Source organism: Homarus americanus, unplaced genomic scaffold (assembly GCF_018991925.1).
Source record: "Homarus americanus isolate GMGI-L3 unplaced genomic scaffold, GMGI_Hamer_2.0 scaffold9557, whole genome shotgun sequence".
In the NCBI taxonomy this organism is placed as follows: domain Eukaryota; kingdom Metazoa; phylum Arthropoda; class Malacostraca; order Decapoda; family Nephropidae; genus Homarus; species Homarus americanus.
The window spans coordinates 12017-28224 of NW_024730586.1; the positions used below are offsets into that span (position 1 = coordinate 12017).

The following is a 16208-nucleotide window of genomic DNA, read 5'->3' on the forward strand; positions in this document are numbered from 1 at the left end:
CCTAGTCTCGGTGGTAGTGCAAGGATTGATCTTTCTGCTGGGGTTAAGTGAAGATGTTTCACTAATTTGGGAATGAAATTGACGCTAATAGCTTCTTCCAGAGGGTGGAGGAGGGGTCTGATATCAGGGATAGTGCGCATCAGGTAGTTCCAGCGATGCTCGACTCCATGGTTGAATTGCCGCAAAAGCCGCATGTGGCTCTGTGTTAGCAATCTCAGACAAAGCTTGGATTTCCCTAACCCACTCATTCACCTTTCCCGGTACGTACTTCTGTCACTACTACTACTACTACTACGGTAACCTCAGCATTTACTTCAGTACCTCAAGTCAACAACACTTCACTCACCTGTGTTGATAAGTAAACATTATACCTGTCCGGCTATCCCAAATTGGGCATAAAAACGAAAACAATTGAATACCGATGCCGAACCATATGAAGTTGTTCGCTGTCATATTTCCCGCCTCTGTTGACGGTCGTGTAATATTTCAATGTGATTCTGATCTTTTAAAATGTTGGTTTTGCATAATGTAGTATTACTGATACATAATTTGTCTTATTATGCCTTAATGTGGGTAAAAATAAGTATATATTAAGTGCTTCCTCCGAGAGCGTAAATTTGCTACCCGAGTTTAGCAGTTAATTCATGTATAATACTTCTGATAAACTTCCCACGTGCTCATGTTTGAAATAATGAATATATGTATCTTTATATGATTTAGCTAAATATCTTCCTCGTCAGAAACGGTCATCCCAACGATTATGAATAAACTCATTTAGAAATACATCATTACTTCAGGACAAAATCGGACAGGTTTCCAACAGCCAATCAGCTGTAACTCTTGGAGAGGGGGCGGGGCATCTTTTCTCAGCTGAGAAGAAACGCTCTATAGTACTTCATCTTCACTACAACACTAGTAATACATCTTCACTACAACACTAGTACTAAATCTTCACTACAACACTAGTAATACATCTTCACTACAACACTAGTACTAAATCTTCACTACAACACTAGTAATACATCTTCACTACAACACTAGTGCTAAATCTTCACTACAACACCAGTACTAAATCTTCACTACAACACTAGTAGTAAATCTTCACTACAACACTAGTAATACATCTTCACTACAACACTAGTACTAAATCTTCACTACAACACTAGTACTACATCTTCACTACAACACTAGTACTACATCTTCACTATAACACTAGTACTAAATCTTCACTACAACACTAGCACTACATCTTCACTATAACACCTCTTCTACATTATTACCGTCACTATAATCACCACACCCTTTACTATATTTCTCAACTCCTCAAATTGAAAGTTGAGGTGTGTTGTTCTCTAAGACAAAAAAATAAAATAAAAAAGTAAAAAATGTCCTCTGTGCGACGAATTTACGACGACGACGTGGCGTTCCTCGTCAATCAGAATATCAATGAGCTCGGCTCTGGAACATCAGGCACCGCCTTCCTAGTTCCATGGCATGGTAAGGAAGCCGTGCTAAAGTTGGCCCGCAAGGATACGAGTAAAACCCTGAACGATTTCTGGGAAGAAACAAAGATGATGATCCATTCAAACGGGGCTGGAGGAACACCAAAAGTGATCCGATTCTGCGATTGCCCACCAGCAATCCTTCAGTCGTACAAAGGCCGCCTTTCACTGGATGACATCTTGCTAGATCATGAACTGCTCATGCAATATGATCTGACAGACTTGGCTATAAGGATCGGAGAAAAGCTCTACGAATTTAACCAAACCGGAGCTGTCCATAACGATCTAAAGCCAGACAACATCCTCGTATCCGGTCCACCATCCAACCCATATGTTAGTATAATAGATCTGGGTTTATCTTGTTATGCTAATGAGAATATCGCTTGCACCGCCGAGCACGACAAATACCCCTGGATGGCCCCTGAGGTGTGCATGGGCTTGGACAGCACCAGTATCTCGGACACCTACTCGTATGGGTATGTGCTGTCAGAGATGGTCAAAGAGGCACCCGGGGATCACTCAGAAATTTCAGACATCGCCTACCAGGCCATGGAGCCGAAGCCTCGTCACCGCATGTCTTTGTAACTCCTTCACGCACACGCAATATTAATCGCAGAAAGATGGCAGCATTATATTAGTGTTAAGGACTGGTTTGATAAAAATGACTCAGAAATCAATGTACTCGTCGATGATAAACGTGCTGCTTTAATTGACTAACAGAACAGCCCTCAGTCTCGGACGAAAGTTCATTCCTTCCGCAAGAAGAAAGTTGCGACCCAGCAGGAACTTGACAGTCTAAAGAATGACTGCTTTAAAAATAAAGCATGTGAAACACAAATTTTGCAGATCAACACAAGATGTGCGAAATTTTCAATTCCACTAAAACATTTCATGGGACAATGACTCATGACGCAGCCCCCTCCGCTCATCCGACTGTAATTCCCTAATTAAAGACGAAGATGGCATCCTTCAGTGGTGGAAAGAGCACTACCATTTGCTGCTCAATTGAAACACCGATATGGATGTCCTGACTACCCAGCAGGACCCTCAGCATCCAGAGCTAACCCACCTCAGATATGACACCTACTGTTGTGCCATATTTGTTTACAATTTTGTCAATCACTTGAGTGGCAATAATTATTTCCAGTTCTGGACGAATCAGATATACAACTTAAGACACCCAGAGCTCCTCTCAGTCCCAGACCTCCATAAAATATCACGGTGTGAAACAACTTACCCCCACCCATCCCAGCAAAGACTACGCTTCCTTCCTTTAAATCATCTCAAAAAATATCTGTTGCCTAAGTATTAATATTCTTGTAATACCTACTTTATATTCCTCCTTACATTGTACCACCAAAACCATTACATCATAAATTGTCATGTAGATAGAAAGAAAATACCATTGCAATAAATATATTTGCCAACTAGACATAATCCTGACAGCTCTGTCCTCTTGTTCCACCTTAATACAACCCATGTTGTACTGCTTCCCTCCCTTATCATATTTATGTATATCAACTCCACTGTAAAATATGTATATACTCATAACATAAATGAAAAATCAAATCAAATAAGTAAATATTGAAGTGATAACCGTGGTAACATTATGAGATGTTCTTATTGCCACCATGCTATTGTACTATTCTAGATGTTACTAAATGTTACATAATACTTCCTTGAGATAAATGTACAGTATATATCAGGTGCCTACAAGAGAGCTCAGGCTCTCCACTGGCTCAACCATGTTAATATTGTTATTATTATCCACTCTGTATCTGTGTTCTTCTGGCTGTATAAAGCAGGAGGACCTCTGCTTACCAGCCCTCTCTCCTGAAGAATATATGTGAAAAGGAGGAAATACCCCAAGCTCTTCAAGACGCCTCCATCGTCAATATTTTTAAGAACAAGGGAGACCGGTCAGAATGTGGCAACTACAGCAGACAAGCGTCGACGCCGGAAAGACACTACCGCAGCCCTCCACATGTGCAACGCAACATCTGTGAACGATTCTGCTGGTCTCGTATCGGCCTCTCTAGTCACCTCAGAACTCACCAACCTAGATGACATCCCAAATAACTTATATCATTGCGTCATAGCTGAATGATCGTCACACTCGATTCCAAGTGACAGCAAAATAGTATGTATGTAAATATGTATGTTTTGACGACCTGCGCTGTAATGGTCAGCATGCTCGCCTCGCAAGTGAGTGTACCCGGGTTCGATCCCCGGCAGGGTGAAACTATGGGCAAGTTTCTTTACGCCACTTGCCTCTGTCTACCCAGCAGTAATTGGGAACCTGGATGTTAATCGTGTTTCGGGGTGATGGTTCGCCAGTGCAGGTGGCAAGTTGTCCGGTCTTCTCGGAATATTCCCTGCCACTGGGTCATGCAGCTCGTTAACTCAGGGTGTGGTTGTTGTGTTGGCGACAGCTTCTACACCTTAAACACTGGGTCATGCAGCTCGTTAACTCAGGGTGTGGTTGTCGTGTTGGCGACAGCTTGTACACCTTAAACAAATTCACGCCAAGGTGGCCCTTGGGTCGGCCATCCTCGTTACACGAGGGGCATCCATATTATAGTGTCAGCAGTGTAGCGTTAAAAGGTGTAGCGTCAGCATTGCAACGTCAGGAGGGCAGCGTCAGGTGAAGGTAACCCCCCCCCCCCATCATAATAATTCATAGCCACACTGTCTTTTGTTGTTTATATATATATATATATATATATATATATATATATATATATATATATATATATATATATATATATATATATATATATATATATATATGCATATACCTAGATCAGCGCACTCTACAGTGATTTGCTTGCATATATATATATATATATATATATATATATATATATATATATATATATATATATATATATATATATATATATATATATATATATATAAACATTATAAAAAGGGGAGGAAGGAGGAAGGGGAGGGAGGGAGGGGAGGGAGGGAGGGAGGGGAGGGGAGGGAGGGAGGGAGGGAGGGAGGGGAGGGAGGAAGGGAGGAAGGGGAGGGAGAAGGGGAGGAAGGGAGGAAGGGGAGGGGAGGGAGGGGAGGGAGGGAGGGAGGGAGGGGAGGGAGGGGAGGGAGGGGAGGGGAGGGGAGGGAGGGGGGGGAGGGGAGGGGAGGGGGGAGGGAGGGGGAGGGAAGGAGGGAGGGAGGGGGGGAGGGAAGGAGGGGAGGGAGGGAGGGGAGGGAGGGAGGGGGAGGCAGGGAGGAGGGAGGGAGGAATGAAGGAGGAAATGAGAGGGAAGGGGAGGGAGGTAAGGAGGAAAGGAGGAGGAAGAGGAAGGAAGGAAGGAGGAGGAGGAGGGAGGAGGGTAGGGATGAAGGGTGGGAAGGAAGGAGGAAGGGGTGGGGAGGGAGGGATGGGAAAGGGAGAGTAAAGCAAGGACGGAGGGAGGGAGGGTGGAAAGGAGGGAGGTACGGAGGGAGGGAGGGTGGAAAGGAGGGAGGGAAGGAGGAAGGTGGGAGGGAGGGGTTGGGAAAGGGAGAGTAAAGTGAGGAGGGAGGAAGGGAGGTAGGAAAGGAGGGTGAAAAGGAGGGAGGAAAGAAAGGAGGGAGGAAAAGAGAGAGGGAGGAAGGGAGGAAAGGAGGGAGGGAGGGAGGGAGGGAGGAAAGGAGAAAGGGAGGGATGGGAAAAGGGAGAGTAAAGCGAGAAGGGAGAGAGGTAAGGATGGAGGGAGGGAGGAAAGAAGGGAGGGAGGGACATCTTTCCTTCCCTCCCTACCCCCCTTCCGTCCCTTCCTCTCTCCTTCCTTCCGTCCCTTCCTCTTTCCTTCCTTCCCTCCTTACCCTTTCCTTCTCACTTCCTATCCTCTCTCCCTCAATACCTTACTTCCCTCCCTACCCTCCTTCCCTCCCTATCCTCCTTCACTGAACCACGAGGCCAGCGTGACCTCACACAGAATAGCAAGAGACCAGCCCAGGCCATCAACTGTAAACTATAATAATTTGTTTGTTCAATTCATGTTCCTTCTTCTTTCAGTATTGAAAGCTTTTGTTAAACGACCCACCCACCCCGTGTCCTTTTAAGTAATAAGTTATTTTTGTCTAATGTATATTTTCAGCCTTCGGGCTGCAGAATTTTTTCAATAAACCGTTAATTATTATTATTATTTATTGCTGTCATTCGGACTCGAGTATGACGATCATCCAGCTATGGTACAATGATCTTCTTATTTGAGTTATTAAGGATGTCAAATTCGTTGGTGAGCTCTGGGGTGACTAAAGAGGCCGATACGGGACCGGCAGAGTCGTTCACAGAAGTTGCACCTGTGGGGGGTTACATCTAGTGCGGGAGGGGCGCCGGCAGCGTCTTTCCGGCGTTGGCGCTTGTCTGCCTCGGTTTGCAGTCGGGCTAACTAGAAAATCTTGACACCTTGTGTGGTGCTCCTCCAAGCGTTACGGTGTGGAATAATCGTCTCCCAGGTGAGGGGGTCGATTTGGTACTTTTTCAGGTTTGTCTTGAGACTGTCCTTAAACATTTTCAGTTGCCCGCAGGCTTTACGCTTACTATTCGGTAGGTGACTGTAAAGTAGCTGTTTTGGCAGTCTACTGTCGTTCATGCGGGCAACATGGCCAGTCCAACGTAGTTGTTCATGAATAATGGTAGCCTCGATGCTCCTACAGTTGGTGTCAGCAAGAATACTAACAATTGTTCTCTTGTCTTCCCAGCGAACTCGGAGGATGAAACGTAGTCTACGTTGGTGAAAGATTTCAAGTGCCTTGAGGTGCCTCCTGTATGTGACCCATGTCTCACTGCCATATAGCAGGGTGGGGAGGGCCACTGCTCGATATACATGCAGCTTTGTAGATAATTTCAGCTCCCTACAGCTGAAGACACGGGTACGGAGTCTGCCAAAGGCCTGAGATGCACATCTGATCTGATGTTGAATCTCTTCATCGATGTCTACAGTGGTGGACAGGTGGGAGCCGAGATACCGAAAGTGGATAACATTAGAGAGGGTAGTACCGTTAAGTTGGATGGATGGTGGAGGTGTGGCTGAACCAGGGACAGGCTGAAAGAGAATCTGAGTCTTACGCACATTCACCTCAAGGCCAAAGTGTGCATACGCATCTGAGTAGGTGTTCAGGAACACACACACACACAGGTAACGGTACCATCAAGTCTTAACTAAGGTTTGGTTAGGTTATAACTCGATGGTAATTACTTAACATTCTGTAATTATTGATTCACTTAACACGTTCTTTAGTATTATTATAATTATCATGATTATTATTATTATTATTATTATTATTATTATTATTATTATTATTATTATTATTATTTTCGTTGTTATTATTATTATAATTATTATCATGATGACGATTATCATCATCATCATCATTATTACATATTTTAGGTAAAAAAATAGTAATGTATAAATAACTAAATGAATCGAAAATCCAAAACTGTGTGTGTGTACCACTGTACCAGGTGAGGCAATACAGAAGTAAATGTGATTCCCAATAATCATTCTTCGATACACTACCACCACCACCACCTCCGTCACAACTACCACCATCACCACCGTCACAACTACCACTACCACCGTCACAACTACCACCACCACCGTCACAACTACCACTACCACCGTCAACTACCACCACCACCGTCACAACTACCACCACCACCGTCACAACTGCCACCACCGTCACAACTACCACCACCACCGTCACAACCATCACTACCACCGTCACAACTACCACCACCACCGTCATCACAACTACCACTACCACCGTCACAACTACCACTACCACCGTCACAACTACCACCACCACCGTCACAACTACCACGTCACAACTACTACACCCCCACCACCTCCGTCACAACTACCACCACCACCACCGTCACAACTACCACCACCAACGTCACAACTACCACCACCACCGTTACAACTACCACCACCACCGTCACAACTACCACCACCACCACCACCGTCACAACCACCACCACCACCGTCACAACCACCACCACTACCGTCACAACCACCACCACTACCGTCACAACTAACACCACCACCGTCACAACTACCACCACCACCGTCACAACCACCACCACCACCACCACCACCGTCACAACTACCAACACCATCACCTTCACAACCACACTCACCACCACCGTCACAACTACCGCCACCACCGTCACACCACCACCACCACCGTCACAACTACCACCACCACCGTCACAACTACCACCACCACCGTCACAACTACCACCTCACCACCACCGCCACAACTACCACCACCACCACCAACCACCACAACCACATCCACCACCACCGTCACAATTACCACCACCACCGTCACAACTACCACCAACCACCACAAATTGAACCACACCATCTTCACAACTACCACCACCACCACAACTACCACAACCACCACAACTACCATCACCACCACCACCACAACCACAACCACCACAACTACCACAACCACCACAACTACCACACTCCACCACCAATTACCTGTCACAACTACCACCACCAACCAATTTAACCACTACTACCACCACCACCACCACCACCACAACTACAACCACCACCACCACAACTACAACCACCACCGTCACAACTACCACCACCAACCACCCCAACTACTACTACCACCACCACTACAACTACCACAACCACCACCACAACTGCCACCACCACAACTACCACAACCACCACAACTACCACCACCACCACCACCGTCACAACTACATCCTTGACCACCGAAGGGTCAAGACGTACCTGGCGCTCCTCTCGGAGCAGCCAGGTCGACTGTTAAGTTGGCCCATACCAACTCCCTCCCCTGAACCCTCTTCCCCACCGGAATATCAACAAGTTCACGCCAGAAGTTACTATTTCATTTAGGAAAGGAATGGAACCAGTGTTAAACAGAGGTGAACAGTGGTGAACAGTGCTTAGTCAGTGAGAACAACTCAACAGTAACAGTCGCACCCAAGTTAACCTTCACACAGTGAGATCCCAGGTACCCAGTGATAACGGCCCGTGAGACCCAACAACCAGCGATGTGTTAATCCGTCTACGATAGGAAGGCCTGGGACCCTACCTCACTCATATAACACCGTCTGTGAGGGAATTACTACACCACGTGAGGCCCCTCATAACACCATCTGTGAGGGAATTACTACACCACGTGAGGCCCCTCATAACACCATCTGTGAGGGAATTACTACACCACGTGAGGCCCCGCATAACACCATCTGTGAGGGAATTACTACACCACGTGAGGCCCCTCATAACACCATCTGTGAGGGAATTACTACACCACGTGAGGCCCCGCATAACACCATCTGTGAGGGAATTACTACACCACGTGAGGCCCCTCATAACACCATCTGTGAGGGAATTACTACACCACGTGAGGCCCCTCATAACACCATCTGTGAGGGAATTACTACACCAGGTGAGGCCCTTCATAACACCATCTGTGAGGGAATTACTACACCACGTGAGGCCCCGCATAACACCATCTGTGAGGGAATTATTACACCACGTGAGGCCCCTCATAACACCATCTGTGAGGGAACTACTACACCACGTGAGGTCCCTCCTAACACCATCTGGGAGGGAGTTACTACACTACGTGTTTGCAGTTCAACACCTACAATAATCTGTATGTTCACTGTATGTTCCTTTACCTTTCTCTAATGAAGGCTTTTGTTAAACCACCAATGTATGTAATAAGTCATTTATGTCCAATGTATATTTTCAGTCTTCGGGCTGCAGAACTTTTTCAATAAAACCGTCAATTATTATTATTACATACATACACACACACACACACACACACACACACACACACACACACACACACACACACACTTTTACCATCTCCCTCATCTCCACCACCACATACTTGACGTACCCCCACCATCCCCACCACTCTAACAATTACACACCCTCACCATTCTCCACCCCCACTCCCACCATTCTCTCCACCACAATCTCCACCCCCAACACAATTCATTCACATAAGGGCAACAATTATATCAAATCATCCAACATACATTACTGTGAGTGACTCGGTGATACGTCTTAACAGCTTCAGTACCTACCATTACACGCCGTTTGCTGTCTGCCTCAGTGATGGGGAGTTGGGTGACTCTATACCTGCTTTGCCAATTTACTTTAGACACTTATCCCTTACTTAGAAAATTTAATATATGCAGATGAACTTCGTGTCAGTTGTAGTTTCTTGAGGTTTTGTATAATTATTTAATACACTTATAAGGAAGTCTACAATTATATTCTTACTTAATTTAATGGATTCTCTCCAGGTAGAAATTAAAGGGTAAGAAAGAGTTGGGAAAGGATTAGTACCACGACTACAGACCAAACCTAACCTAACCAAACCTAACCTAAAACTTCAGAAGAGATCACCTCTCTAAGGCCCCTTTCACACTATGCGGTTTCTCGCCGTATCTAGAGGTGCGGTGCCGGACATAGCAGTATACTGATAGTTCTTATGTACCTCTTCACACTGTGCGGTTAATTCGCCAGTCCGACGCCGGATTGTATGTGCAGCGTCCCACTGGACTTGTCCAGTACCGCACCCGTACGCTGCAAACTGCAGACAAGAGTCCAAAGTTGGGTCGCTGTACGCGGCAGCCGGACGAATGTGCGGCTGCCACGTACAGGTGATGACACGTCTTGCAATTGAGTCAGGTCAGGTGAGGCCAGGTGATGACACGACTTACAGGTGAGTCAGGCCAGGTGATGACACGTCTTGAGTCAGGCCAGGTGATGACACGTCTTAAGTCAGGCCAGGTGATGACACGTCTTTAGTCAGGCCAAGTGATGACACGTCTTGAGTCAGGCAAGGTGATGACACGTCTTGAATCAGGCCAGGTGATACCATGTCTTGAGTCAGGCCAGGTGATGACACGTCTTGTTGTGCTGGTGTGATCGAATAGTCTTGAGCTGTGCCAGGTGGATGACACGTCTTTTAGTCAGCTTGCAGGGGTGATGACACGTCTGAATCAGGCCAGGTGATGACACGTCTTGAGTCAGGCCAGGTGATGACACGTCTTAAGTCAGGCCAGGTGATGACACGTCTTTAGTCAGGCCAAGTGATGACACGTCTTGAGTCAGGCAAGGTGATGACACGTCTTGAATCAGGCCAGGTGATACCATGTCTTGAGTCAGGCCAGGTGATGACACGTCTTGCGTCAGGCCAGGTGATTACTGCCTTAGTCAGGCCAGGTGATGACACGTCTTAAGTCAGGCCAGGTGATGACACGTCTTTAGTCAGGCCAAGTGATGACACGTCTTGAGTCAGGCAAGGTGATGACACGTCTTGAATCAGGCCAGGTGATACCATGTCTTGAGTCAGGCCAGGTGATGACACGTCTTGCGTCAGGCCAGGTGATCAAACCTCAAACGGGCAGACTGGGACTCCTTCAAGGAGTCTCTCAGTCTCAAGCAGGGGAGAAACCTGGAAGAAGCCAGCCCCATGACATCGACGACGCGGTCGAACAATGGTATAAGGATGTGAAGACGGAGATGGACAACAACATCCCGACCACCAGTTACAGGACCATTCCCCATCCTCACACTAGTCACCAGCTGAGGCAGCTCAGTGTCCAGTACGATCACGTGAGACAGCTAGCCAGTATCCGCAGGTGGACGCAGGAGCTGAGAGACCGGTACCGAGAGCTACAGACGGACATCCAGCACGAGAGCAAACGTCTACATGAACAAAAGTGGGCCGCCTTGGTGTGGGAGGCAGCCAACAATTACCGCGATTCTGCTGCATTCTGGAAAGGGATCAAGCGACTGATGGGTTCCACCTTTAGCACGGTCCCTTACCTGCTCGACCAAAACAACGTAAAAATATTCGAGGAAGAAAACCAAGAACAACTACATCGGCGATATTTACGAAAGATCTTTACCATTAGTGAACAGGAGAACGAGGGCTTCGACAGGGAGTTTGAGGAAGACATTTTAGGTCAGCTGCAGGACCATCAGCACCTGCTCCAGCCGCTCCCACGGACTGACTTCACCAGACTGGTGGACGGAAGTTACCTGACGGAACGCATAGTTCCTGCAGATATGTCAGCCGTCATAAAAGGGTTTAAAAACAAATCACCTGGTCAAAGTCACATTAACAAGAAGATCCTTGCTCAACTCCCCGACAACATGATAGATAGACTTGCTCATATATGCAACGCCTGCCTCGCCTCTGGATACTTCCCTAAGATGTTCAAAATCGCCGTTATCCGCCTCATACCAAAAGCAGGAAAGCCTCCAAACAAAGTCGAAAATTTTCGACCAATATCGCTGCTAGAGGTACCTGCCAAAATCTTCGAAAAAATAGTCAACAAGCGATTGCGGATGTATCTGGAGGACGAAGACGTGCATAATCCCCGCCAGTTCGGCTTCCGCCAGTACCGAGGCACATCCACCGCCATAGCTCAGGCCTACGAGCAGATCGCCAATGCCATGACTGGCCGCCTGCAGTGCAATATAGTACTGAGGGACGTCAGCAAGGCGTTTGACAAAGTTTGGCACGCAGGACTGCAGTATAAGATCATACAACTGGGGCTACCCGAAAATCTGACTCGCCTGCTGTGCAACTTCATTATGGACCGCAGAGCCAAAATCAAGATGCAAGAACATTTTGGAGAAGAATTCTCACTATCGAGCGGCGTGCCTCAGGGCTCTTGTCTCTCACCAACCCTTTACACACTCTACACGGCTGACCTGCCACTCCCAATCGTCGGCAGCGAGTACGTCATGTATGCCGACGATGTAACACAGATCGTCACCTGCCCAGGAAGGTCCACGGCAAGGATGGCGCGACTCACTGCTCGGGCAATAGAGGAGATCTCGGAGTATGAAAATAAATGGAAAGTAAAAACAAACAAAACGAAATTTGAGGTCATACCCATAGCCAAATTCAAGCCAGCGCCATTGATGATCGACAACGAAAAGATTGAGTACTCTAAAGAAGGCAGGTTGCATCGGCCTCATCATCTCTCGGACGGGCATCATTCCCCACGTGAAGGACAGACTAAATAAAGCCAAAGTCGCCGCAACCAAATTAAAACGTTTTAAATTGATGCCTGAGAAGATGCAAGTTCACCTGTACAAGGCGCTGGTGAGGCCTGTGTTGGAGTACCCATCTATACCACTCGTCACACTCGGGAAGACTAGACTACAACAACTACAGAGCTTCCAAAACAAGTGTTTGAGATCTGCCAGTGGCCAAGCGCCACCCTACCAGGAGACAGTGGAAACCATCCACCTAAGAAATAAAACAGAGGCCCTCAACGTCAGGTTCCATCGCCTAGGGAAGAAGGTTTGGGACAAGCTCCTGGACGACCCTCACAGCCCAGAACACCTACGCGGGGAAGACATCAACGGAGGGAGACCCCTCGCCTGGTGGCCCCGGAGTCTGCCCGCACTACAACAACCCAACCCGCGACCCATCTATGTCCGCCACAGTGATCCACCTTAGATTAAAACTTAGATAATATAAATTCACATTTAACAAGTCACAATCAAGTGAGTCCATAACGTAATACAGTATAAGATTTTAATAAATCTGTAATTGTAAAATAAATCTAGTCATTGTCTACTAAAATAACCATTGTGCAACCTCATCGTAAATCCTAGGTTAGCTTAGTTAGGCAACAAAATCTGTAATATGTAAAACACGGGGTGTCGTCCCCCTCTGAATTGAATTATAAGTAAATGAGTACGTGAAAATGTTAAATTTATATTGCATCAGTAATATATAAAGTATGGCACTTATTAGTTAAAAACTGAACTATCATGACGTTTGACATGTGATTATATGCTGTAGAATATATTTGCTGTGTGTAAAAATCTACTGCATGTCTGTGAATACCATAGAGCGATACCACCACTGTGTCGTGACGTGTTGACGCAGTGTCTATTATAATTAGGAATGTCATACAAATGTTCAATATCGTTAGTGAGTTTGGTCTCACAGAACCCAAGTACATCAAATTTGTGGGCAATAGAAGATAAACGCTGATCTTAAAAGGTATCTACTGTAGATGAAGGGGAATACTGCTGATGTTATGGCTAATCAAGGAGAAGGAATGAGGTAGTATAAGACTAGAACTAAACTCGGGAGAGTCAGGAAAGTAATAGTTACAGTTGGGGTTGGAGTAACCCAGTGAGTTTTGTAGAAAGGCATCAGGATCGATATGAGAGAGTATTGTGTCGACACCAAGGGTAAATGGGGTGTAACACATACGATCTAGCACATCTAAGGGAATGACACTAGTACATCATTGTGAGAACAATTCCCCTCCCGGCGCCATTTTTGTTGTCTGCCTCGTTTAATCACTTTTCAAGAGACGTTTCCTAAATGATGTTGAACGCTTCCACGTATTCCTCCTCGCCATTGCTGATGTATATCAACCTTAATATTAAGGTAAGTTGTGTAAGCTGTTTAACACATAAATTAACACAATAATGCAAAGAAGCTAATAGAACCTGACCTTTTTTTGGGGGGGTCAAGGTGGGGAAAGGATGGAAGGCATGCTGGGGCTGAAGGCACAGCCAGTCATGGTCGTGGGGGAAAGGTTGGAAAAGAAGTTTAATGAGTTAAACAGAGGGGGACGACACCCCGTGTTTTACATATTACAGATTTTGTTGCCTAACTAAGCTAACCAAGGATTTACGATGAGGTTGCACAATGGTTATTTTAGTAGACAATGACTAGATTTATTTTACAATTACAGATTTATTAAAATCTTATACTGTATTACGTTATGGACTCACTTGATTGTGACTTGTTAAATGTGAATTTATATTATCTAAGTTTTAATCTAAGGTGGATCACTGTGGCGGACATAGATGGGTCGCGGGTTGGGTTGTTGTAGTGCGGGCAGACTCCGGGGCCACCAGGCGAGGGGTCTCCCTCCGTTGATGTCTTCCCCGCGTAGGTGTTCTGGGCTGTGAGGGTCGTCCAGGAGCTTGTCCCAAACCTTCTTCCCTAGGCGATGGAACCTGACGTTGAGGGCCTCTGTTTTATTTCTTAGGTGGATGGTTTCCACTGTCTCCTGGTAGGGTGGCGCTTGGCCACTGGCTGACCTCAAGCACTTGTTTTGGAAGCTCTGTAGTTGTTGTAGTCTAGTCTTCCCGAGTGTGACGAGTGGTATATGTGGGTACTCCAACACAGGCCTCACCAGCGCCTTGTACAGGTGAACTTGTATCTTCTCAGGCATCAGTTTAAAACGTTTTAATTTGGCTGCGGTGACTTTGGCTTTATTTAGTCTGTCCTTCACGTGGGAAATGATGCCCGTCCAGAGATGATGAGGTCGAGCAACCTGCCTTGTTTAGAGTACTCAATCTCTTCGTCGTCGATCATCAATGGCTCCGGCTTGAATTTGGCTATGGGTATGACCTCGAATTTCGTTTTGTTTGTTTATATTTTCCATTTATTTTCATACTCCGAGATCTCCTCTATTGCCCGAGCAGTGAGTCGCGCCATCCTTGCTGTGGACCCTCCTGGGCAGGTGACGATCTGTGTTACATCGTCGGCATACATGACGTACTCGCTGCCGACGATTGGGGGTGGCAGGTCAGCCGTGTAGAGTGTGTAAAGGGTTGGAGAGAGACAAGAGCCCTGAGGCACGCCGCTCGATAGTGAGAATTCTTCTCCAAAATGTTCTTGCATCTTAATTTTGGCTCTGCGGTCCGTAATGAAGTTGCACAGCAGGCGAGTCAGATTTTCGGGTAGCCCCAGTTGTATGATCTTATACTGCAGTCCTGCGTGCCAAACTTTGTCAAACGCCTTGCTGACGTCCCTCAGTACTATATTGCACTGTAGGCGGCCAGTCATGGCATTGGCGATCTGCTCGTAGGCCTGAGCTATGGCGGTGGATGTGCCTCCGTACTGGCGGAAGCCGAACTGGCGGGGATTATGCACGTCTTCGTCCTCCAGATACATCCGCAATCGCTTGTTGACTATTTTTTCGAAGATTTTGGCAGGTACCTCTAGCAGCGATATTGGTCGAAAGTTTTCGACTTTGTTTGGAGGCTTCCCTGCTTTTGGTATGAGGCGAATAACGGCGATTTTGAACATCTTAGGGAAGTATCCAGAGGCGAGGCAGGCGTTGCATATATGCGCAAGCCTCTCTATCATGTTGTCGGGGAGTTGAGCCAGGATCTTCTTGTTAATGTGACTTTGACCAGGTGATTTGTTTTAAACCCTTTTATGACGGCTGACACATCTGCAGGAACAATGCGTTCCGTCAGGTAGCTTCCGTCCACCAGTCTGGTGAAGTCAGTCCGTGGGAGCGGCTGGAGCAGGTGCTGATGGTCCTGCAACTGACCTAAAATGTCCTCCTCAAACTCCCTGTCGAAGCCCTCGTTCTCCTGTTCACTAATGGTAAAGAGCTTTCGTAAATATCGCCGATGTAGTTGTTCTTGGTTTTCTTCCTCGAATATTTTTACGTTGTTTTGGTCGAGCAGGTAAGGGATCGTGCTAGAGGTGGAACCCATCAGTCGCTTGATCCCTTTCCAGAATGCAGCAGAATCGCTGTAATTGTTGGCTGCCTCCCACACCAAGGCGACCCACTTTTGTTCATGTAGACGTTTGCTCTCGTGCTGGATGTCCGTCTGTAGCTCTCGGTACCGGTCTCTCAGCTCCTGCGTCCACCCGCGGATACTGGCTAGCTGTCTCACGTGA

At 46.6% G+C, this 16208-nt stretch overlaps 1 protein-coding gene across 1 annotated transcript; it reads left to right on the forward strand.

Annotated features, from left to right (window-relative positions):
• Positions 1-1385: 1385 nt before the first annotated feature.
• Positions 1386-2087, forward strand: LOC121867053 (probable serine/threonine-protein kinase DDB_G0267514). The gene has a single exon (XM_042366813.1). It carries the CDS (start codon positions 1386-1388, stop codon positions 2085-2087), a length of 702 nt encoding a protein of 233 aa, XP_042222747.1.
• Positions 2088-16208: the final 14121 nt, after the last annotated feature.

Coding starts and splice junctions, on each gene's coding strand:
- LOC121867053 (XM_042366813.1), top strand. CDS start 1,386: ATGTCCTCTGTGCGACGAATTTACGACGACGACGTGGCGTTCCTCGTC.